General features: G+C 42.5%; 1 protein-coding gene across 4 annotated transcripts in view; it reads right to left on the reverse strand.

Annotated features, from left to right (window-relative positions):
- The window catches only part of BANP (BTG3 associated nuclear protein), an 873,745-nt gene that overhangs the window by 236,614 nt on the left and 610,444 nt on the right, over positions 1 to 26,687 (reverse strand). For all 4 annotated transcript variants that reach the window (XM_068260652.1, XM_068260650.1, XM_068260649.1 and 1 more), the window contains one exon: positions 20,617 to 20,661. In XM_068260652.1, the coding sequence (XP_068116753.1) occupies positions 20,617 to 20,661 (45 nt within the window). The remainder of the gene's footprint in view (positions 1 to 20,616; positions 20,662 to 26,687) is intronic.

Genomic DNA, 26,687 nt, shown 5'->3' on the forward strand with positions numbered 1-26,687 from the left:
CCGGTCCCTGTTTATTGAACCTCTTATCTTTATTACATTTATGACTGCATGGCGGTAAAAAGCATGCTATCCGCACGCTTCTTGTCCTCATGCAAGGCCTGGGTTGTTGTGTCTCAAAAAGCATGGCCTTCTCCTCCTGCGCCTGCTCCTGTTCCATCACGTGTGCTGCTGCTGCTGGGTTACCGTTACCGGTCCCTTTTCCTGGAACCTCTTCTCTGTATTACATTTATGACTGCATGGCGACAAAAAGCATGTTACCTGTGCAAAGAAACATGACATTTTCCACATTTAAAAGACAGTTTTTCCTTTGAAACTTTACAATCAATTTTCTCAAAAACTATAAGCTCTTTTTCAAATATTTTTTTTCCTCTTGTACCCACTCCCAAGGTGCACATACCCTGCTAATTTGGGGTATGTAGCATGTAAGGAAGCTTTACAAAGCACGAAAGTTCGGGTCCCCATTGACTTCCATTATGTTCGAAGTTCGGGTCGAACACCCGAACATCGCGGCCATGTTCGGCCTGTTCGGCCCGAACCCGAACATCTAGATGTTCGCCCAACACTAGCTCTTGCGCGTGCATCCCTGCACAGCCGTGTGACACGGATGTCCCCTCCAGAGGCTCAGGGGTGATTGGCTGTCATAGGCTGAAGCCTATGACAGCCGATCACAGTGATTGACTGGCGGGGGGTGGGCATTAAAAAAATTAAAAATAAAAAACACGGAAATTTATCATAAAAATAATAAAATAAATATTTGCAAAAAAAAATTAACACTGGTGGGGTGATCAGACCCCACCAAAAGCAAGCTCTGTTGGTGGGGAGAAAAGGGGGGGGGGGGGAATCACTTGTGTGCTGAGTTGTACAGCCCTGCAGCAAGGCCTTAAAGCTGCAGTGGCCTATTTAATGAAATAATGAAATATGGCCAGGTCTTTTGGGGGGTTTAACACTGCGGTCCTCAAGTGGTTAAAGGACACCTGAAGTGAGAGGGATATAGAGGCTGACATATTTATTCCACTTTAATCAATGAAGATTGCCTGGCTGTCCTGCTGAGCTTCTGTTTCTAATACTCTTTGCCATAGACCCGAAACAAGCATGCAGATCAGGTGTTCCTGACTGAAGTATGACTGGGGTAGCCGCATTCTTGTTTCAAGTGAGCAATTCAGACACTATTGCAGCCAAAGAGATCAGCAGGACTGCCAGGTTACTGGTATTGGTTGAAAGGAAATAAATATGGCAGTAATCATATCCCTATCACTTTAGGTGTCCTTTAACACAAGTGATGTGGCGAATGTGACTTAAGACTGCAAATTTAAATCCTATGCTCAATACTCACCTCACGAGGCAGCTATATCGTCCCACGATGACGAGCGTTCCTTGATCCATCCTGCCAGCGTGCATATGAGGCGTAACACGATGGGCGACAATGAGAGTTCAAGTGAATACAGCAATTTGCGTGGGAGTCTGGGATCTTAAAGATTCAATCTGCCGAGATGTTGTTGTTGCTGCGTGTCACCACACATCATTCATGTAATTGCGCGCCTATATCCATGTTAGGAGATCGTAGAAACGATCACTGGTCGCTCAAAACACAGGGAGCGCAAGTGGAAAGGGCGATATATAACCAATAAAATCATGTGCTGCAGTGATCAAGCCTCAGCAAACCTTGAAATAATACAACCAGCTTATATGTGTTCCTCAATGATCTGTTTCCCTTTCTCAAAACAAAGGGCTGCATTTCCAGCTGCACACTGTTTACTTTCTCATTTTATTTCTGTTTTCTTCTTTCTAACAATCCTATTTGTTTCCCCTCTTGATTATTCAAAACAGATGTGCAACAAGCGAGGATCTGCCCTTTAGATATCCTCCCATATGGCCCGGAAGTTCGGGGTCTCTTTCAGAAATTAAGGGGGAACACGTGGACAAAAATAGACCTTTGTTGATTGTTATTGTCTCCTGGGCTAGTCATTTATCAGTCTTAGCAGAACATGATCAGTGAAGTCCAGTAAATAACTCGGACTTGGAAGACAAATCTGAAAGTCCTCATCTGAAGCGATGTTGCACTGTAGCAAGGAAAAAGGCTTAACTCTTGAGAGGTTTGCTAGGGAGTGGGGCTGTAGGTGCCTGCCTGTTTTGGGGACAAAAATAAAATGGTAGTATGTAATTACAGGGATTTTCAACACAGAGATCAGGCAGCAAGTGGGTCTGGTCTGAAGAATGTCATCACATGGCCTTTCCCTTTTTCAAGAAGCAATTTCTAGGGCTTTTTTTCTACCCAAGCTAGATCCCATAGCAGCCACTTCTGTCTAGTAAAACTATGAAAAATCAAGCATTATCCACATATACTGAAGGGTAGAGGCGCCTAGAAAACTGAAAACAATTTAAACCAGTTTAAAAAAAAAAAAAAAGAGAGGTAGTAGTCGGCTTAGCTCTCCTGTAGAATATAGTAGCCAAAACGAGCCAAAGGTAGTTCAAAAATGTTTACAGCATAGAAATAGAGCCAGCCAATGCATTTCACAGGCATTACCTGCTTCCTCAGATCAATAGCACTCAAAAAAAAAAACAGTGCGTGCGGCTTCTAGTGAAAATATGAGACCCTTATTAGTGGTTGCATCGATATTGCAACCAGAAAGTGTGAGTAATACCATTTACCCTAATGACCTCCTGGTACTTTGACATATTGTACTAATGGCTCCTGGTATTTTTCCTTTGTGTTTTCTTGGTTCTTGGAATCTCTGGCTCTGTCCTAATCCAAGCATTATCCATGCACTTTTTTTTTTAATCTGTGCTGCAATGTGCTAAACAAGGACTGCCAGTTTGTATTTCATAAATGTTTAAAGTGAACCTGAAGGCAAAAAAAAAGTGGGCCAAATGAGTACCTACTTCAGTAGAGAGAAGCCTCTGGATCTGGAGGCTTCCCTGTCCTGTGTAAGTATCTACTTTAACTACTTACTTACTTTAACCACTTCCCCCCCACAGGTTATTTCCCCTTAAAAGCTCCTCCCAATCATTCACTAATAACTTTATCACCACATATCACACCAGAATGTTCTATATATTGTTTTTTTTAGCCACAAGTTAGACTTTCTTTGGGTGGTACTTTTTGATAAGAATTATTTTATTTTATATGAATTTTAAAGGGCATAATAAAAAAAATGAAAAAAACCACATTATTTCAGTCAGTTTTGAGCCATTATAATTTTAAAATAAAATGTGCTGCTATAGATAAAACCCACATGTTTTATTTGCACATTTGTCCCAGTTATTACAATATATAAATTATGTTCCTAATACTATGTATAGCGACAATATTTTATTTGGAAAGAAAGGTGTATTTTTTCCATGTGTGTTTCCTTATACTATAACAAAAATGACAAGCCATAATTTGCAAAAACAATAGTGATATACCCTTAAAAAGCTGAGCCCCTAAGGTAAATATTTATGATATTTTTTTAACAAGATAACTATAGTGGAGGGGGAAATAAGGATTTTTTTTTTTTATATATATAATTTATCTTAAAGAGACTCTGAAGCGAGAATAAATCTCGCTTCAGAGCTCATGGTTAGCAGGGGCACGTGTGCCCCTGCTAAACCGCCGCTATAGCGCCGCTAAACGGGGGTCCCTTCACCCCCAAACCCCCCACTGAGACACTTGGTCGCAGACTTGGTCGTTCCTGGAGGCAGGGCTAACGGCTGCAGCCCTGCCTCCAGTCGCCTCTGTCAGCGGCGCATCGCCGCCTCTCCCCCGCCCCTCTCAGTGAAGGAAGACTGAGGGGGCGGGGGAGAGGTGGAGATAAGCGCTGACAGACGCGCGTGGGGCAGGGCTGCGGCGGTTAGCCCTGCCCCAACCAGGAAGCGCTCCCCCACATTACGGAGGGGATTTGGGGGATCAGGTACCCCCGTTAAGCCGCGGGATAGCGGTGGTTTATTTATGAGGTCTGAAGCGAGATTTATTCTCGCTTCAGACTCTCTTTAACATTTGTATATTGTACTGAATAGTACACAGGAAGTAATGTAAAACTAACTGACTTCCCGAACTGCACCGATGTAAACTGCGGGATATGTGTATCTGAGCCCCTGGTGCTGAAGTGATGTCCACTTCACAGCGGTTCTGTACCAGTTAAAGCTACTTTCACACTGGTGCGTTGCGGTCTATTACGTTAAACAATATAATCACGTTGCTAACATGATGCGTCAGCTTTATTTCTAGGCTCCGCCTCTCTATCTTCATTGCCACTTCCACTGAAGTGCTCTGTTCATCCCCACAGATCTCTCCACTCCCGATATGGAACACGGCAGCTGAAACTCACCTGACTGCTCTACTGCCCTTGTAATGGTCCAGAGTTCAGGAAGGAAGCCCCAACAGCATGGCAGGCCCTGCCTTTACTTGACCCGATACACAATGACATCATCATATGCATGCACACGCAAACAAAGGGGGGCATGCTGAGCAGCCTGGGGGCTAGAAGAAAGTAAGCAGAGCAGTGCACTACCACTTAAATTACTCATTAGCAAAATAGAACATTAAAATGTGAAATTATAATTAAAAAAAAATGTACTTACTGCAAAATTAAAATGAGAATGTCAGCTGCACCAGCTCCTCAGTGACAGACAGCTGCTTGCTCACTTCCAGTTTCCTTTTATACTTTGCAAAACTGCATTTTCTTTATATATATACAGAATTAAGGGTGCTTTCACAGTGCTCAGTTGCATTACAGAATAATTCTGTATGGTAGCTCACTGCCCATACAATTCTATGGGCCTGTTCACAGTACTGCGTTGTAACTGTTTGCGTTATTCTAACTCGCTCCATTGAAGTTCACACTCATAACACATGCCATATGCAACACCCACACACTGTGAACTCAGCCTAAGGCCTGGGACACACTTGAGCACTTTTGGATCGTTGACAATTATCGGCGATTCCAAAAAAGCACTTTGCCAAAGCAAGTTTATTCAGGGGGACCCATTTGGGGGCCCTGCAGCATTTTAAAGGTGAGTGGGCTCCAACAAGCGTTGAAAAATCACTTTTAGGCTACCTGCATGCTGCGGTTTTTCCTCTGCTTTTGTGTTGATTGCATTCAGGGAAAATCGGAATTGCAAATTGGAATCGGAATCGCAAAACGGATTTGAAGTGTGCCGGGAGCCTTAAATCGCTTTTAAAAGAAAGTTTATTATACTTACCAGGTATTCCAATGTCCAAGCTCCTCCCATAGCCCCGCCTCCTAGCAGAGGAGGTCACAGGCACTTCTCCGATTGGCGCTAGAGAAGCTCTTGACCTCTTGTGCTAGGAGACAGGGCTATAGCTCAGAAGCTGGAAATGGAGACACCAGGTAAGCAGGGACGGATCTAGGGGGGGGGGGGGGGGCAGGGGGCAAGCGGGTATCTTGCCCCAGGCGCAGTTTGTTGAATTCTTAAAAAGGCGGCAAAATGTGGATGGGGAATGGCAGTTTAGGCGCCAAAACCTGACCTTGCCCCAGGTGCAACTTGGTCTAGATCCGTTCCTGCAGGTAAGTACTATAAACTTTAATCCCACAGAAAGCCATAACTTGGAAGCACTGTACAGTTTACTGTACGGTACATTTAAATTCCCAGGAATCGTGGCATCAATTGCTCCGGGCATCGCTGCACAAAGCGCTCGCAGGATTGCGAAGACCCTAATGGGTTCCTAGCCTAAGTTTAAAAAAAACTCTGCACCTTGTAAAGCCTGCTCAGTGAAAGCTGGCTGCGTCCCATCGGACACTTCAGAGTGTTCTCAAACATGCATATTTATAGCAGAGCGGAAGACATGCAGGCGTGTAAAACGCTAGTTAGAGAAGACACCGTAGAGCTGTGTCACATGTTTCCATTATTTGGTGTCTGGTCACAGTGACCTCTATGCACATGGTGACGGCACACACACCATCTCCTGCGAGACTGCGCTGCAGTTCCTGGAAAGCTCTCAGGAACGCTGATTGTCATCCTCACAGCTGCTGGGCTGTTGCTATGGCAGGAATGCAAAGTTTAGTTTGGGAAAAATTTGTGAAAAACAAACAACAAGAAAAGAGGAATCACAAACGTTTAAGGCATGGCGGGATAAGCCAGTAATAAGCAATCCATGATTTGGCAAGGATCAGAAAGCGAAATACTCCTGGCTTGCAATTCAACTGTATTATATGTAAGTAATTAGTGACAGCACAGGACAGAGCTGCCTGTAACCTCCTAGCACCGCTGTACTCAATATGTTCATTTAACATCCAGTGCCCTCTGCTGGTCAGCTGGAAAACTGCACGTGTACCATGCCTTCTTTTTAAAATGAATGGTCTCTTAAAGCGAACCTGAACTCAGAACTTCCTCTCTGCTCTAAAAGATATGCAACAGCATAATAACCTTTAAAGAAAAACATTGCAGCTGATACAAATCCTGCAATAAATCTGCAGTGTGTCTACTTCTTGTTTTCATGGAAGCAGACATTGTTAACATCCTGTGCTTTCAAATGAACTTATCTGCCATGGCAGTCAGGTGACACAGGGGAGAGATCAAATTACAACTTGTGATTAGATACAAATGAGGGGGAATTCGACAGGCTAAACTCTCTAAATACATACAGGGTGCATTTCTCTAGGTTTTCCTTCTGTTCTGTGCAAGCGCTCAGGTTAACTTTAAAGGTGAAAATAAACTGAAGAGAGCAACAATTCTATGTATCCTCCTACTCTTGAAAATGACTAAGTATCACATGGTTTTCTTTTATATTTAAACATTAACCACCTTAGCGGTAATGACGAGCCCAGCTCGTCTATTACCGCCGCAGTGGATATCTCTGGCCCCTGTGGGCCGATTTTGCTAATTTTTTTTTAATACACGCAGCTAGCACTTTGCTAGCTGCGTTTAGGGTACGATCGCCAGGCTGTGCTATGGGGCTGGATCGGACAACCCCCGACGCCATGACATGGATGAAGTCATCCCGATCGTCACCATGGCGATGAGGGAAGCCAAGCAGAAAATCCCATTTACAACGGGATTTTCTGCTTGATGTAAAAGCCGGCGGCGATCAGACTAGATGGGCAGATGCGCCCTCTAGTGGTGAATCATGTAGCTAACTTTAAGTTAGCTACAATGATTCAGAAAAAAAAAAAAAACTGTCCGCACACCACCCTGGCGATTTTAATGTAACGCCAGGGTGGTTAACTAAGCAGGTTAAATGTTTGACTGTCTTAGTGGCAGCCTATTCAAGCAGGAGTGTCAGCCATACTATGCCAGGAGAAAAAAAAAAAAAAAAGAAAAAACAACACATATATAAGTAGATAAATACTTGATCTACATAACAGATGTACTGTACTGTCCACGTTTTGATTTCAGTGAATTTTATTTAGTAAATGAAGAGAATTATTTTCCTGACAGTCTCCATGTCTTTTTCCCACAAGCTGAAGCTTGATTCTGATGTCAATTCTTTCCTTAGTTCTCTACCAATCTGCTGTGTCATTCTGGCTTACTTTCTAACCACGTGTGAGCACAGGATCAGGCAAGCTTGTGACACTGCAGTGTGCTCGACCCAATCAGAGAGGAGCAGGAATGTGGGAGGGGAAATGACAAGCTTCCCTCTCTCAATGATTTAGGCATCGGCGAGAGAATAGAGCTTGGTATAGTGAAATAAGATAATTACATCAGAGACATTTCTGAATAGATTGGAGAGCTTGCACTGCAGGATGAGATTCCTGGCAGCATTATTAACACTGTGCAGTGTTTTGATGTAATTTGATTTTGTGGCTGACAAGCCCGCTTCAAGTGTCCTAGAGTTAGAAAAAAGGTCCATAGTTCATGTATTTTATCTCTCCCTACACTCAGAAGTTTTATGTTGTAATTTGCTTGATATTTGCTATATTCCCGACAAGGCATAAACTGTCACTTCCATACCTAGAAATTAACTCTTTCAGGCAGCAACATAAAACAAGTAAAACAGCTTGGTTTATAATATGTATTGTACTGTACATACATATGTTTATGCCACATATTGTCTTGGGTACACTTTAAAGGGATCTTAGAGGCTCTTGGTTTCAAATATCTGAAAGGGGTCTACATGAAAAGGGCGCCGGTAAAAAAGGGCGCCTGGTGGAGCCCATATATATACCAACTTCGGCTACCAAAAAGGCGCCTGGTGTAGCCCATATAAACTTCGGCTACAAAAAAGACGCTTGGTGTAGCCCATATAAAAACTTCAGCTACAAAAAAAACAAGGCGCCTGGTGTAGCCCATATAAAAACTTCGGCTACAAAAAAACTCCGGGATGTGCTAATTACTATTCCCCCTCCAGGCCGCCATGGATAGTGGGGGAATGAAATAATTCGGCTTACAGCGCTTGTAGCCCATATACAAACTTCGGCTAGAAAAAACTCTGGGATGTGTGAATTACTATTCCCCCTCCAGGCCGCCATGGATAGTGGGGGAATGAAATAATTCGGCTTACAGTGCTTGTAGCCCATATAAAAACTTCGGCTACAAAAATACTCCAGGATGTGTTAATTACTATTCCCCCTCCAGGCCGCCATGGATAGTGGGGGAATGAAATAATTCGGCTTACAGTGCTTGTAGCCCATATAAAAACTTCGGCTACAAAAAAAAAAGTCAATAATATGGGCTACAGAGGGGCACCTTACTGTAGCCGAAAAAAATATGGGCTACAAAGGGGAGCCCGCTTGTAGCTGAAAACCTTGTAGCCGAAAAAATATGGGCTACAAAGGGGAGCCTGCTTGTAGCCTATATCAAAACTCGGGCGCCCTTTTCTACACCTTGTAGCCCATATTTCCAGAAATAACATTAATGTCTATGGCGGCGCCCTTTTCATACAGGCAGCTCGGGCGCCCTTTTCAACCGATCCCTCTGAAAGGGCTGCCATGTTTGAGAAGTTAACCCCCTCAGTCTCCCTTTTCACAGCCTTTATCCAGGGATGGTGTGAAGTTCATCAAGTGAGACATGTCTTATTCTGTTTGGTGCAAAGTGTCCCCCCTCCTCCCCCTTTCCTAATGCTGAATGGGTTTGTTTGATCTCAGCCTCTGGGCAATTAAGTCTAATTAGAAGAGTCCTTATCTGACTTCATTTTCTGCTGCTTGCAGACAGAGGAAGTAGAAGAATGCTGCATGTAATTCATTATTAAAGGGGCACTTCAGCAACATTTAGGCTACTTTGATTAACCTAGAACTGTGTTTTCAATAGAAACAACTACTACTATTGGATAGTGTTTTTGTTTACAAAGGTGGGTTGGATATAATAATTTATAGCACACATACAGATCCTGGCATCAGTAAAAGAGAAGCAAAGAAGCAATGTCTGCCTCTGTTCAGTTAGGCAGATTACAGCTGATATCTCTCCTCTCCTTGCCTGCTGTGAGCTCAAAGCCTGTTCTAGTAATGCAGGCTCAGTCAGCAGCACGTAATATGCTGCAGAATGTCTTAGGTAAATAAGGGGGGGGGGTGCTTTTTTTGTCGATAAAAACTGAATTTCACCTTAAAACAGAAGCAACCTCTTGCACAGCACCCAAATGAAAATATCCCCCCCCCCCCCCTCCCCTTACAGTAGACGCTGAGGCGTAAACCCATAGTGCTCCCTGCACAGTGAAACCAATTCAGGTTTCCTAGGATTTCCATAAATTGTAATGAAGACATTTATTCCCATAAAGGTTATCATGCTGTGTCTAATCATGCTAATCTTTTAGAGGAGAGGGGAAGTTCTGAGTTTAGTTCCACTTTAAAGCTGGAAATCTGAAACAGAGCAGCATGGATCGCCACAGAGGAAAAAAAAACAAACAAACATAGCAGGACCCTCATCCATGTTTCATTTTGGATTATGTTTTTTTGTCCAAGCCCAGTTTTACGCTGAACACAATTATAATGCTTTTCTTCAGCTAGTCCCCACTGGACTTTGCCAGTTCTTGTAAGTGGATAATGGACTTTGTAATGAGTACAAAATACAAAAGGGCACAAATTGTGAGCAGATTTCTGCAGCTCATACATCTAGGTTACAGGATAGAAATGAAAGGTTTGTTTTGGCCCCAGATGCACGGCATTGATAAGAGAGAACGGTGCAATCATCGAAAGGATTTTGGGATCTCCGCACCCCACCACAGCCTTTTCACGCCACAAAAGAATTCATCTCCACATATAAAATTAGAAAGGGCCCCGGGGCCGCAACCTGCAAATGATGAATGGTCCTGGGAATCAGAGACAGGAGAGAACGTCCAAATTTCCAGTGTGTTCCTAATTGCTGCCGAACAGATCCATCAATACAATGCACAAAGAAAATGTTTTCTTTCTATAAAAAGGGAGGATTTTTTTTCTGTGTGTATGTTTGCTGGAAAAGCTATTGAGTGCTGAATCTAATCGTGCTGCCAAACTTAAAACAACATCGGGGCTTGTGGTTTTCGTTTGACATCAAAGCTCTGTGCACATGAAGGCAACTCACAGAGGTCCACGATGTAGGTTGCTATTTATAAATCGGACACGGTTTCTGTTAAAGGGATACTGTCAAACGCAACTTGATCTTTTATTTAAAGATGAGCAGCACCCACTCCGCTCCCCCCCATTTCGAATTAGCGCACAGCACCCAACAGTTTACTCTGCTTCATTTAATGTTCTCATATGACATGCTGCAGCTCAACACAGCAACACACTGGAAGGTAGGCCTGAACGATTTTAGGAAAAGATTGAATTGCACGATTTCTGTCAGAAATTTCGATTTCGATTCACGATTTTTTCAAATCAACCTTTTGTACTAAATTTACAATGTACAGGGTAATGATATATATTCATTGGACGCATGTATGGCCAGTGTATGAGGGCGGGGTCAGGGTCTGTGTGGTTGCTGGCAGGGGGCTGAACGACATCACCTGACTGTGGGCTGTGGAAGGGGATGGAGCCTAGCGGCAGAGTCTGTGTGAGACGCCGAGTAATGCAGGACATGTATGAAGGTTGCGGCGATGCCTTCTGTGATTACCTTGGGCTGGGGGCTGTAGTTATGTGCATCAGATTCAGCGTATTGCGGATTGCTTAAGAGCCGGGCAGCGGATCCACTTTAGTCCAGAGAGGCACACACAGCTGGATAGCGATGGTATGACAGCGGCGGTAGGCGGAGCTGAACAGAGCGTACAGCTCCGCCTACCGCTGCCGTCATACCAACGCTATCCAGCGATTGGTGAAGCTGTGTGCTGCTCTGGACTGGACTCGCCCCCGCTACCCGACTCATTAACAATCAGCAATACGCTCTGCGTAATCACAGCTTCTGCCAATCAGTGGCTCCCCTTCTGTATGACGGCGCGGCAGTAGGCGGACCATGCGGCCAAGCAGAGCACAGCGGGCACTGGGAAAACCGCAACTAATGGCCTACTAGAATGCTAGCTGCAAGTCTATGACAAACAAACTGCTCACCCTCAGCCAGTTGGCTGTCGTCCATTCTTCCGCAGTCAAAACAGCAGTGCCACCTCCTCACTTCTGCTGTGCAAGTCGCATGAAACTGCTGCTCTCCTGCCTCCCCCCTCCTCACTCACTGACAGGCTCCTCACACAGCACAACAAGCTGCTTTTCCCCAATGATGACCTCTTCATCTCACTCTCCTCTCGCTCCTGCTCTGACTGCATGCTGTTAAGTGTAAACATAACACAAACTTGCTGCCCCTGTAATATCTGCGCCTGATGCAAGAGTTTCACCTCGCTTTATGAGAGAACTGGCCCTGTTAATTCCTTCAGGGAACACCGTAACTACATCCTGTGTAATCTTTATCTTCATGCTAGAAGATATGTGGTCAAAGAAGAAGGTTCAAGCTAATGAAATACAGAACACGCGTTGCCAAGGCGTTTGCCTCAAAACTCACCACACAATAATACAGTATGGTCAGTGGTCATCATAAAGCTGTCTCACAGAAATTAATACAGCACACAGCTAACAATGCCAAGAAGCACTCTGGGTGAGCAGTCTAGCCTGACGCTACTAGTTTCTGACATTGGTCCTAGGCCAGAGTACAAAGAGTGAGCGGTGTCTGCAGGACAGACTAAAATAGTCCCTTCCCATCTGAACTCTGAATCTTCTCGGTATCATTTTTAATTGAACATGTGCAATAAGTCATATTGGTAAAGTGCAATATACTACAGTGGGTTGCAAAAGTATTCGGCCCCCTTGAAGTTTTCCACATTTTGTCACATTACCGCCACAAACATGAATCAATTCTATTGGAATTCCACGTGAAAGACCAATACAAAGTGGTGTACATGTGAGAAGTGGATCGAAAATCATACATCATTCCAAACATTTTTTACAAATAAAAAACTGCAAAGTGGGGTGTGCGTAATTATTCGGCACCCTGAGTCAATACTTTGTAGAACCACCTTTTGCTGCAATTACAGCTGCCAGTCTTTTAGGGTATGTCTCTACCAGCTTTGCACATCTAGAGACTGAAATCCTTGCCCATTCTTCTTAGAAAAAACAGCTCCAGCTCAGTCAGATTAGATGGACAGCGTTTGTGAACAGCAGTTTTCAGATCTTGCCACAGATTCTCGATTGGATTTAGATCTGGACTTTGACTGGGCCATTCTAATACATAGATATGTTTTGTTTTAAACCATTCCATTGTTGCCCTGGCTTTATGTTTAGGGTCATTGTCCTGCTGGAAGGTGAACTTCCGCCCCAGTCTCAAGGCTTTTGCAGTCTCCAAGAGGTTTTCTTCCAAGTTTGCCCTGTATTTGGCTCCATCCATCTTCCCATCAACTTTGACTAGCTTCCCTGTCCCTGCTGAAGAGATGCACCACCCGAGCATGATGCTGCCACCACCATATTTGACAGTTGGGATGGTGTGTTCAGAGTGATGTGCAGTGTTCGTTTTCTGCCACACATAGCGTTTTGCATTTTGGCTAAAAAGTTCCATTTTGGTCTCATCTGACCAGAGCACCTTCTTCCACATGGTTGCGGTGTCCCCCACATGGCTTATGGCAAACTGCAAACGGGACTTCTTATGCTTTCTGTTAACAAGGACTTTCTTCTTGCCACTCTTCCATAAAGGCCAACTTTGTACAGTACATGACTAGATGAATAGTTGTCCTATGGACAGAGTCTCCCACCTAAGCTGTAGATCTCTGCAGCTCGTCCAGAGTCACCATGGGCCTCTTGACTGCATTTCTGATCAGCGCTCTCCTTGTTCGGCCTGTGAGTTTAGGTGGACGGCCTTGTCTTGGTAGGTTTACAGTTGTGCCATACTCCTTCCATTTCTGAATGATCGCTTGAACAGTGCTCCATGGGATGTTAAAGGCTTTGGAAATCTTTTTGTAGCCTAAGCCTGCTTTAAATTTCTCAATAACTTAATCCCTGACCTGTCTTGTGTGTTCTTTGGACTTCACGGTGTTGTTGCTCCCAATATTCTCTTAGAAAACCTCTGAGGCTCCCACAGAGCAGCTGTATTTGTACTGACATTAGATTACACACAGGTGCACTCTATTTAGTCATTAGCACTCATCAGGCAATTTCTATAGGCAACTGACTGCACTCAGATCAAAGGGGGCCGAATAATTATGCACACACCACTTTGCAGTTATTGATTTGTCAAAAATGTTTGGAATCATGTATGATTTTCGTTCCACTTCTCATGTGTACACCACTTTGTGTTGGTCTTTCATGTGGAATTCCAATAAAATTGATTCAGGTTTGAGGCAGTAATATGACAAAATGTGGAAAACTTCAAGGGGGCCGAATACTTTTGCAACCCACTGTATTACTCTATGGGTGTCATCACAATTATGCTGCAAATCACTTACTTTTTTTTACAAAATGTTTGTCACACTTTGTATAACTCCCCTTTGTTACTGTCACTTATGTCATGCCAAGTAATCTTGCTGTGTTACACAATGACAACAATGTGCTTGAATTATGTCCGCAACAGCTTGCCATTTTCAGCATAGTTAGGGCTCTTTCATATGGACAAGTGAAGGCAGTGAATTCACCGCCTGTCAGCTGCTGCCTTGCACCGGCTGGGCCCTAGTTAGTGCTCAGTACTGGCAGTGGACAGGCGGCCCCCCACATGGAGTCACATCTGAGTGTGGTAATGCCACCACATGTGTTAAACTCTGACATTCGGCTGCATTTTAATAGGTGCTTGTGGGCGGCAGACCTGACGCTGAACTGCCCGACAAGCGAACAGTTCAGCCTCCCATCTGAAAGAGGCCAAAGCAGCAGCAGTGTGTGGCCAGGAGCCAAATCCCTGGGCTATGCACCACAGATTCCTCTGCTTTGAAACAATGATTAATGGTGTCAATCAGTTCCTACACTCAAACAAATGGAGTTTCTGATCTGAACTTTAGAGTACTTATGCTAGTAGTGATCATCGCCACACAAAATTAGAAAGCCACTTTGTAAATCACTGACTTGTAAAAAATATTAAGGAGGGAACAACTGCTTAATTGACTGGCAGTTCTTTACAAACAACCCATGCATCACAGTTAGTTTCCCCTTTAACTCCCAGCGTTGCCATTCTGACAACTGTGGGTTATCGTTTGCCATCTGTGTTATGGTGCAGGACACGGGCACCGTTGTGCTTACAGATAAGGAAGAAACAAGCTGTAGTCCTGTTCAGAGACGTATCATCAGAGGTGAAAATAGATCTCTTTATTACAAACTACTGAAACGCCCACTTCTGGAGCCATGCTGTATCTCTATCCAGCCACAAGTACGAAAAGCGGTAGATGGATGGCGCTATGCTAAACCACACTGCCACTTAGTAAATCAACCCCTGTGTGCTTTATTGTCTGAAAGCAAAGCAATGACAGGAAGGAGTAAACTTCCAGAACACGATGCTCACCGAGAAGCAAGTTCCAGTGTTGGATAAAACTTTTTTAAGCTCACACTAAAGTAAAAAATAAAATACATGTTTTGCAGCTGATTATTGTATTTCTCTCCCAAATGTGATGTTTCTTCTGGCCGTAACTATTCCGAGATAAGTGTATAAAGGAGACACTGGCACACAGCAGGACAGCGCACTTTCATGTAGCATGGATGAGTGGACAGCTTGGATTTATGACTTGGAAAGCATTATTTAAATGAGATATGTAATCTTCAGATGCCACAGGAACTGAATGCTCCTCTGCAACAAACACTGCCAGGAAATGGACAGAGACAAAGCCTCCCAGTGCACCATGTGTCTTCACACCTCATAAACGGCTTTCCACATGCTCTGCTGGACAGTCTAATGCAGCCATACATTTATGGGTAAACAAGGGAAAGTTATGAAGGCCAGTTTGCTGATTTCTCTAAGGTGAACTGGTCATGCTTGACAACCTTTTTCTTTTCAAATGACAGTGTTCTGCAGAACTAGTGCTACGAGGTGCCTGGAAGTACCTCTGCCATTTTCAAGTTCTTTCCCATGAGCTCACCCAAGACAAGAAAGCAAGACAGTCAGGACTAAAGGGACGATCGGTCAATTGCTAAGATGATCAGATGTATGGCTGTGCCTCCGGTAAACTAGACAACTGATGCAGGAGAATGGGAGATGGGCATCGGACCACTTCTAGATGCAAATCACCACTTTAATTACATCCTTCGCAAGACAGAACAAATGGCAAAGTGTATCAGCCGCTTTGTCAGAGGCCACAGATAAAGTAATTGAAGCAGGTAATACCCACGAAACGGCTATCAGGCCATCCACACTTTGCTGTCTGTACTGTCTTGCTGAGGATGTATTGAAAGTGGTGATTTGCAACTTGAAGTAATCTGGTGTCTGGCCTTTCCCCTGAGCCCTCTATCAGGAGCGCTACACCGCACCCGTGGATGCCTAATCCTGATTTGGCATAGTTTAACGCCGGCGGCTCCCGTGTCTAAAAACAGCTTAGTTCTGTACATCGGTCAACAGCGGTTTTCATTGGCTCCTGGCCTCCTTATCACTGTGAGCCAATCACAATGATGAGGAAGTACTGATATGTGGAAAAAAGGTAACCATAACACAATAATTGGGCAACTAGGACCAAACAGCCTGTTTAAACAACCACTGCTCATAACATGCTAATTTCTACATCAAACAGATGTCCATCTCCTGCAACCAAGACCATCTTCAGTTGGTCTTATCACAAGATATCTGTATTACGTAACAACAAATAATCTATGGAAACATGTCTAGCAAACACTTCCAAATCTTTCTACATTTCTATGGACAACAGTGGTAGAGTAAACCATTTAATATTGAAGCATCATATATTGTTTTGTATAACAGCTCCATCGGTTAGTCCATTAGGTGACCTCCAGCTAAACTAGAATTATAACTAGTCATTGCCCAGACACAACAGGAAGGGTGCTTGCCCAAGCTGTGCGGCAATACAGCGGTTGGGAAGGGAGGAATGTAAGGAGTGTCCACACAAAGCTGTGCTATGGGAGAATGGGCTGTAAGACTAGAAGCAATAGCTCAACAAATCTAGATCCTCTGGCAGGTGTGAAGTTCTCCATATACTGCCAATGATATGTTTAGCTGTCTGCTTGGAACCCAGGATCGAACTTCATCCTAATCAATAGTGGATACTCCCTTTCCCACATGAAATCTTTTCCTCGAATATATCATCATGGATGTCTGTGTGGCTGATGTTGTGGTGAAACCCCTCCCAAAGTGTGATGTCATGGCCCTGACAGTTTACGTTCTGTGAAACATATTGCATTGTGGGAAACATCTGTTTCCAATTGTCATGCAAGCAGTATATACCTCTGTACATATTTATTTGTAAAAAAAAAACAAAAAACTACTTTTTAGATTATCACATAGTTAGTGGGTGTGTTTATAGATAATGAGTTGGTGCTGTCTGTTTTTTTTTCATGTTTGCCAGTAGTGAAGATGATTACACGTAGGTTCACAGTGTATCAAACAATATAAATGAATAACACGCCAAGCACCAATCATTTCTTGATCCCTTTTTTTTTTACTTTTCCCTTTGAAATGTAGTGATTTATTTGTTTCGCCAACTATTATCTTTAGGTAAAGTTCTTCTTTAAATTTATGCACGCAGAACAAAGGCAGAAATGGGAATATATTTTTAAAAAAACAAAAAAACATTGGAGACATATAGAGATCACAATACGAAACTAGAATAAGTAGGACATCTTCTGTGACAAAAACTGAGGGATTGTGGCAATGGTGAGATCCTACGGAGGCAGAACCCATAACACAGCAACAATCTGCAGTTTAGCTATAAATAAATGTAAAGGTATCTACATGTTAGAAGGCCACCTGCAGGTCCCTGCCTGGGGCTTAGTCACTATTCCTAAACTTGGGCACACCTAGATTCCAGACCAGCATATTCCATACCAATGTTTCATCTGACAGTACAAAGCTAAATATACATATCAGATGAACCCTTTCAGACAGACACAGATAGCTTCCAGCTCTGCCATAAACTCTTGGGGTGAATCCATTTATGATGAGTACATTTCTGCTCCACAGAGAACCATCAGGGATCCTGACTCCTGAGCAGGAGACTGGCAGAGCTCAATATGAATTTATCAGGACTTTACAACCTCATGCTGGAAACAGCACTGACTGAAAACAAAGGAAAATGTTTAATTGTTCTGTGAACTGAGTAACTGAAAACAGTTTTATTAGATTGTGTTACGAGAAGTCTCCCAGAGATTAATCTAACAGAACCCATGTGTACAAGAAAACTCCCTCCATACCCCAGGGAGCTATGCCAGGAATTAAAAAATTACTACATTCTTAGAAAACTGTGTGGTGCGGAACAATGCAGGCAACCAGTTCTTAAAGCAGAACATCATTTTGGCTTAACATACTATTGAAAACAAGCCTTTGAACTCCTGATTAAGGCTATCTAATCACGTTTTTTTTTTTTTTTTTTTTTTTTTTTTTACAAAAGTGTATCATGTATGTGAAAATCAACCCCCACCCCAGTCAAAGCAGGTTGTACTAAAAGAAGCCATCTTGCATAACAATGTAATATCCAGTTCAGTCTGTGAGAAATACAGTGTTCCTCAATTTACAGTTTTTGGTCACTTAAGCTTGCACACAGAAGCTCTCTGCTGTAATTGAGCCTTTTCAACTAAAATCAGAGATAAAACTAGAACAGAACCTATGTGTACAAGCAAACTCCAACCATACCGCAGGGAGCTATGCCATAGTGCATGCTCAGAAAATAATATGGTGCGGAACAGAGCAGGCAACCAGTCAAGGAACTACATTTTGGCATAACCTACCATTGAAAATATCCCTCTAAAACGCCTTTTTGGGGCGATCTAATCAGGCTTCCTGCTTTTTATCAGAAGTATTGTCATATATGTAAAAATCACTAGTACAGTAGTCAATCAATAGTACTCTAATAAAAATAAAGGAATAAATTCACATGTCATGGTTTATGTCTGCTGTATGATACACCTCGTTATGCTGGTTGGCATGTGTCAATTGCCAGATCCTTCCTCCAGCCACTCCCTCCTTAACATGCTTATTGGCTGTGGAAGTGTACACTTACACAAGTGTTTGTCTCCTTATGACACTGTGTGACCCTGAGCATTCTTATCCTTTATAGAAAAAAAGCAGAGCCCTAAGGCAGTGTTTGGAGATGTAATTTGCTTAATCAAAGGATGCTTGTGATAGCAGATTTTGCAAATATATATGCACTGCATTTATGAAGAGGTCTGCTTGACAATGACATATATACAGAGGGATGCGAAAGTTTGGGCAACCTGGTTAATCGTCATGATTTTCCTGTATAAATTGTTGGTTGTTACGAAAAAAAATGTCAAGTTAAATATATCATATAGGAGACACACATAGTAATACTTGAGAAGTGAAATGAAGTTTATAGGATTTACAGAAAGTGTGCAATAATTGTTTAAACAAAATTAGGCAGGTGCATAAATGTCTTGCAAGCTATGCCATGGATATTATAGTGTGACTGGCATGTTGAAACATTGCAAAGTTAGCTTTCTATCTATTTATAAGTGTTCATGTATTTATACTTACTGGACTATATCTCACCCTTGTTTTACACACTAACATTGCTTTAGTAAGAGCTTCAGAATGTACCATTTTCAGAGAACTGCCATCTTTAAATGTGAAAATTCAGAAAATCAACTTACTTTAGCGTTTATGATTCAAACTTTAAACACCAATATCAACCACTAAAGGGTTTTCTTTTCCTTTAAGCTCTCTTGAGAAAACAGTGTTTACACCACTGAGCGAGGTGAAGCAGAGAGCCAGCATTGCAGACATTCACAGCTATTCACTATAGAAGCTCACAGTAAAAAAAGTAATTATCTCCAATAAGCAAACTACAAATAGGCGTGGGGAATTGTGACAAAACTGTTGTGTATAAAGACAACAGGAATGCTGTGAACTGCCGCAAAAAAGCATTTTAAAAGTCCATTTGAACTGATTCCATGACGTACAACATTCACAGAGCAGAAAACTTTGTTCTAGCAACATATTTAAAAAAAAATACAGTAAAATCTTGGATTGCAAGTAACTTAGTTCAAGACTGCTTTGCAAGACAAGCAAAATTGTAATACACTTTTTTACTTGATAAGCAAGCAATGTGTTGATATACAAGCAGGGGCGTATCTACAAATCATGGGGGCCCACACGGCAAAAACTTTGATGGGGCCCCCCAATGGTCACAGCATTTCCCTTGCCTACCCCTTGTGACCCTCACAGCCAGGGGGACCATCTTGCAAGGGTAAAAAACTAAAAAAAAGTGTGTAGACAAACACTTGACCTAACGGATGGAGCCCTTTATTAGAGGCTATGAAGTAGTAGTTGGGGCCCCCTTACAGCTCTGAGCCCCCCTATGGTTGCAGGGTCTGCTCCTCTGTAGCTACGCCTCTGTATACAAGAACAGAACGTATTCGCTTGTCATGTCATCACGAATGAACCCATGTTACTTCTCTCTATGACATTGCAGGATTGTACTTATTAGGGTGTAGTGACCATTCAAATTCACATTTCCATAAAGGGAAGCGTTGCTATATTGTATGACAGTCTGTAAATAAACAAGTAAAAGAGCAACTGGATGGTGTCGGCTTCATTTCCTTTTCTGATATTGCTGGAGTGGTGATCGAGGTTGCCGTGGCACATCCGCTACATACATTCTGGGGTAGTGCAGTTCTACAATTTTGCTATATCACATCTCCATGAAATCCTCAAAAGGAGGTAAAAGCAACGGTCATTGGGTAAATGATGCACACAAAGAGAACGATTAGGGTAAGCCAACAGATAGCAATGATTTTGTTAGTGATAATGAAAGTCTTCTTACACAATAACCCTCATCCTCTCGCTGTCACTGTAGACTATAAATGGGCGGAGGAGGGTTACATCACATGACAGACACCCCCCCCCCTTCCTTATTAACCAGCTTTGCTGAGATTGCTTTGCAAAAAGTTTCAGTAACACGGGAATGTGAAGTGTAGCTGCCATGGGGATTTCTCTTCTCCAGCTAATTTACTCTGTGTACTAGAAAGTATGCGTCATACGAGGCCATGTTTGTCATACAAGGTATTTTTTGTTTGATTTCAGCGGTTGTGATTTTTGTCTCATGAGATCAGGCGCATCTACTCCCAACCATATGGAAACAAACACAGTAACGGTCTTATTTTCCACTGAGCTGACAGCAACAATGACAAAAGTTACCTGGCCATCCTGACCCACGTGGACTTGATGAATCTGCAGATTGCCCTGCAAGACGAAACAGACAGAACAGTTAACAAGGAAATGAACCAGCGGCACTATGATAAACAAACAGAACCGTTAACAAGGAAATGAACCAGCGGAAATCTTTTTTTCCTCCTAAAGTTCTCGCGAAAAAAACATTTCACAGAGCAGACTATGTCAGTTTACACTAGAAAGCATATTCACCCAGAGAATCCCTCTCAAGTCTGCCATTTGCTGGCAGTAAAACAGGCCGTCATGTATACCTATGTTTAAATGACTTAACCACAGCCGATACTCGGTACTTTAAAAGTTTGTAAATTCTCCACATTTAAACACTCTGCTGTTTTTCTTATTCTTGGCCATAAGGAGAGGATAGCTCATGGTTAGGAGTAAATTGCAACAATGTTACAACAACACTGCCACCCATTTATTTGTATATTAAGTTAGTGCTAGTGTTTTGCTTAACAGGTGTAGTTTTCTAGTAAGATGAATTGTTTTATGTTTTTCTTCTTATGTTTAGCATTTTCTGCCTCACCAGACCTTGCTCGACAGCTGAAAGACTTCCCCTTCTCAGCTCATTCCATCATCAGTTTTCAATGTACTTCAGGCACTGAATAGAGCAATATGGGATGGTACAAAGTAAGCAGTTTTTATCCTTTTATCATGAGAAGAAGGCGTAAGCACTTTTCTGGACACAACAATGTCATTTTTTTCTTGTATGTGTAATGCTTTCAGCTTAAAGGATGCCTGAAGTGAGAGAGATATGGAGGAAAATGTTTATTTTCCTTTTACACAATACTAGTTGCCTGGCACCCTGATCTCTCCAGCATCACTAGTGTCTGAATTGCACACCTGTATCAAGTATGTGGCCAATCCAGTCAGACTTCACTCAGAAACATCTGCTCTGCATGTTTGTTGAAGGTCTAATATTATGCTTGGTACACACCAGGCAATTTCCTGTCAGATCGATGGGGCGACTCAATAATTTCTGGCAGGTCCAATCTGATTACCGATCATTGTTCTGATCAATTTTCCGATCACTTCTGCACAAACTCGATCAGTAAAATGATCGGAAATCAGATAGGATGTGTCTGAAATAATTGATTCGACCCTCCAATCTGACGGGAAATTGTATGGAGGTACCAAGCACAAGAAGTAGAGGATAAAGGCAGCCATACACTAGTCGATTGCCACCAGATCGACCAGCAGATAGATCCCTCTGTGATCGAATCTGATCAAAGAGGGATCTATTGGCTCCCTACACTGCAAACAGATTTTAAATCGATTTTACTATGAAATCAATTCACAATCTGTGGAGCTGCCGCTGCCCCCTCCATACATTACCTGATCCGGCCGGTGCGCATCCCCCGGTCTCCGCTGTCTCTTCTCCGCTCTGGGCTTCAGCTTCACTTTACTTCCTGTCGGGGGAAGTTTAAACAGTAGAGGGCGCTCTACTGTTTAAACTTCCCCCAACAGGAACTAAGTGAAGCTAGCCGGAGCCCAGCGTGGAGAAGGGACAGCGGGGACACGCGCCAGCGGCACAGGTAATGTATTGCCGCTAGCGTCGGTTGTCGGTCAATCGAACACCGCTATCAACGCACTCCCGACCCGCCGGCGATCGGATGGAAATCGGTCAGCGTGTGCGCATTGATTTCACACCAGATTCAATCACAGTGATCGAATCTGCTGTCTATCGGCTGGAAATCGGGTAGGTGTATTGGCACCTTTAGAAGGACAGACAGGCACTCTGCATAGTTTGAAAGTAAACCATTATGTCAGCCTTCATATCACTTTCATGGGAGCGGAGGGGGGTGCTATCAACTCCTCAGTGTATAGTTTAATAATCACCTTGCTGAAAGAATCTTATCCAGATGGTGGTAAGGGGTTAAAGATTCCAGTGATGTGTGTTTATTATCTTTGCTTCTCTGACTGATAAAGATCCTAATAATTACTTTGTAAACAACATCTCTCCCTCTCTGCACAGCACCAAATAGCAACCTACAAAGCAGATGCAGCCTGGAGTGAAAAGTCACAAGCAAGCCAGTCAGTCAGTCAGTCAGTCAGGAATAGTGTATGCACATCTCCCGGCTAGTTACATTACAGCAAATCTAACTACATGTTACCTCAGCAGATCGGCCTCCTCCTCCTCATGTCTCCTGCATGTTGTGGCACAGTGAAGTATATTTGTGAGCTGTGTGAGGTGTGAAGGATGATTTTTAAGCAGGAAGAAAGGGAGAGAGAACTGGGTGAATAAGTAAAGTGCCCCTAGCACTAGTGTTAACGTGCACCCTAATACAAAGTATTAAATAAATCTTGTAGAGTGAGTCATTAAAGGTATTACCTAATCAGCTTCTGTTATGTCTTTGGATTCTCTCCTTAAAGAGAATCTGTACTCTGAAATTCTTACAATAAAAAGCATACCATTCTATTCATTATGTGCTCCTGGTCCCCTCTGTGCTGTTTCTGCCATTCTCTGCTGCAAACCTGGCTTGTAATTGCCAGTTTTAGGCAGTGTTTACAAACAAACTAACCAGCTTCTAATAGGCTCAGCTAAGCAGAGTGTGTTAGTCACACAGAGCCTGCAGGGGGTGTGTACAGCTTCTAGCTAATCACAAGCAGCCCTGCACATTCCAGTCTGACTGCCTCAGCCTGACTGTGCCGACTATAGAGAGAAGATTAGATCATATAACAGAGATAACACAGCTACTGTGCAATTAGGAAAAGCTGCAGTAAGCCAGACCACATTAGAAAAGGCATAGGAACTTATAGCATAGAAGAAATAAAGATAAACAATTTGTTACAGAGTCTCTTTAAGGCCTTGTTTCCACTAGTGCGCTTCTGTCCGCTTTTTATCAGCACATCAATGTTACAGATTGATACATGTTGCTGAAAAGCGGACAGAAGCGCATAGATGGAGACGAGGCCTAACTAATACCAAACCACACACAACTAGATATAGGAAGAAGTTACTTTTTCTACATAAACAATATACTCCCCAGTGTTCGAGGTTCTGATATAAGTGTTCAATTAATATGAGACTGATGCAGTTCATATGTAGCAAAATACATATCTTTCACTGTGCGCGTTGACACTTTTTGAACACACTTCAGTTAGTGTGCTGCAGCTGTAGAAAGTAGAATGTTTTCTACCAACTAACATTGTTTATATCGGCATTTGAGGAACCGCTCAGCTGTAAAACACCTTGCACCCCATTATCCTGGTACTGAATATCGCCATCACTAAAATCCTGCTTAGCACAGAACAAATCCTGCCTATACGAGTCTATGGCTTCCTGGCAACTCATAACTGACAAAACCTGCTCACTGCAAGGCGGCTCAGATATGAAACAGGTCTTTAAAAACCACAAGAGCTAAACTATTCGATTTTCCTGTAATGTCATCAGTTTTCACCCAGTGTCAGAAACGAGAATAGACTCTGATGGTTACAGCAGTGTTCATGGTATGTAGCTGCGATCACAATGAGAGGCCATGGAGCCAACCGCATGCCAATCAAAGCCAAGAAAGTAAAACGAAGGATTTGGGAGGACAAGGGTAAAGAATATTTGAAGACGTGTTTAAGTTTTAAGGCATGCATTTCATTATTAATATTTTTGCTGAACACAAGCCAATCAGCATAAACAAGCGGGCGGCATCTACTCGACCTGGACTAAGCTAACTCTAATTCCCTCTTATTGCTTCAATGTTATGGAGAACAGTACCTGCATGGAGTGTAGTAGGTTCTCTCAGTATTTGTAAAGGTTTCCTTCCACAACGCAAAAGCATATCAGTAGGATGATTGGTTTCCTGCCACAATTTGCCTAGTTAGTAAGATGAAGTGAACTAACGTTTGTAAAAACTCTTTACTCTTGAAGGACCGAAATAATTTGGGAGTGAGCACAGTAAACTGCCCGGTCACGTGTGTATATGCAGTATACTACCATGTTTCCCCAAAAAGAAGACAGAGACTTATATTATTTTTTGTTTCAACAGATATGTTAGGGTTCATTGTCAGAGAATGTCTTATTTTTCCAAGAACAGCAATATACATTTTTTCTTAAAGTGGACCCAAATTAAAAATACAAGATTTCAGAAATAAAATCTATTTTCTAACTTATAATAATAAATAGCAGCCTTTTTTTCAGCTGCATGATGACAAATAGAAAAGATTTTACATTTATTGGAGGAACCCCTCCCTTCCTTTCATATTGCTGGGAATGAATCCGGCAGACTGGTGGAGGAGATAAAAAACAAAAACAAAACACAGGCTGCTAGTGATGATGTCACAGGGGAGGTGATCTCAGCTTGTGTGAGATTTCACATAGACGATGCCCCTGTGAGGGAGGGTAGCTGATGACAAACTCAACCATAATCTAAAACCTCCTACTAAGCTCAGAAGTAATGGCTGCCACCTGTATAACCCTAGTTATGAAAAGAGAAGGGTGAAAAGCATGCACTGAAATGCTCATAGGCTTGAAGGAGTGTTTATTTATCTTTGTATGTGTCAGAGTGGTGCAACTAGATATTTTGAATTAAAAAAATGTTTGGTTTGGGTCCACTTTAAACAAAAGTAAAATCGGTATTTATACAAATATAGTCATGTCATCACATTCAGGAACACCATCACAATTCTCCAAACCTTGCATTATATCATGAATTTCAATATAATTGACACTATTTCCTTTTTCCATGTACATTTACAAAGAGCCCAGCATTTGCTACTCATTGTTTTGGGTCTTGTGGGGTCTTCTGAGTGTGCTTTTTGGGGGTGTCTGGCTGCTTTCCTTGGTGAACGGTTTATCTCTCCTGCAGTATCTATTGCTAATTGATTTCACTCTTTTACATGTACATCATAGCTGCCTGGACACTATCTACATAGTCTTTTTATGAACTATTACTAGGGCTTAGTTTTGGAGTAGGGCTTGTATTTTAAGCACCCCTAAAAATCCTGGAAAATCATGCTAGTGCTCATTTTCAGGGTAGGTCTTATTTTCAGGGATCAGGCTATGTAATGTGAACCCCAATCATGATCTGCTACTTCTGCCAAGGTAAAGGGTCAATTTCTGAGGGGGAAGCCAATATGCCTACCAGTATGTAGTAATTTTGGGAACAAGACACCAGACTATGAGACCCACTGAGTGCCTCTCGGATTCTGTGTACTCTACAAAGTTCTGAAGTAATGCCTCATCTTTTCAAGATAATAAAGAGGGGCACTTTTAAGACACCTTACCTAAAAATGACCCATGCATGGCTATTTTCACGCAGCTGAGGTCTATTTAAAAACTGTTAATAGTGAATTCTGCTAAACAGTTCCTCATGATTTACCGGCCACTTAGTGTCTGAAAATTCACCCCGTGTATAAAACACATCTGCTGTTATCAATTATCAGTACGCTCATCCCTGCCATGATTCATTCTTTACATTTTAAATGCTGGGTAAAGTGCCTTTCCAGGCACAGATGTAAAAATAGCATGCGGTAACCGAGAAAGCAGTGTTCAAATGTTCCATTTGCATTTGCTAAACAAGGCTTCCACAGCTATAAACCTGGTGATAGTGAAGTTAAGAGGACCAAGCAGGAAACCTCATAGGGAACAGTTCTCCAATCATAACACTTCTAACAGCACAAAGTGTTGTGATTGGCTGAATAGCGTGGGGGCATAGTTTACTACAAACTAAATCTAAAACCTAATAAGTTCTAGAGGGTGCCATCCATCCAATCACATTAACAGAATTGCCCTATGAGGTTTCCTGTTGGGTCCACTAAAGTAGACTAGTTCAAAAACCTACTTTTAAAAAAAAAAATGATGACACAATCGAACACGTTCAACTGAAAGTGTTTACGACAGACTTTGTGGGAGGAAATGCTGTTTGATTTGCACCATCATTTAGTTCAGAAAGCAAAGGAGGTGGAACATAGACTGAACTTGCTGCATTATAAGGCCATGGAAGGTCAAGGGGACATCTGGATTAAAACTGTATTTGAGATCAGCCAGTCAATGAGCATCTATCAAATTGTGCCAGCTGTTTGTGTGCTAGGCATGGTCAATGAGACCC

This window comes from Hyperolius riggenbachi, chromosome 11, assembly GCF_040937935.1.
Source record: "Hyperolius riggenbachi isolate aHypRig1 chromosome 11, aHypRig1.pri, whole genome shotgun sequence".
In the NCBI taxonomy this organism is placed as follows: Eukaryota; Metazoa; Chordata; class Amphibia; order Anura; family Hyperoliidae; genus Hyperolius; species Hyperolius riggenbachi.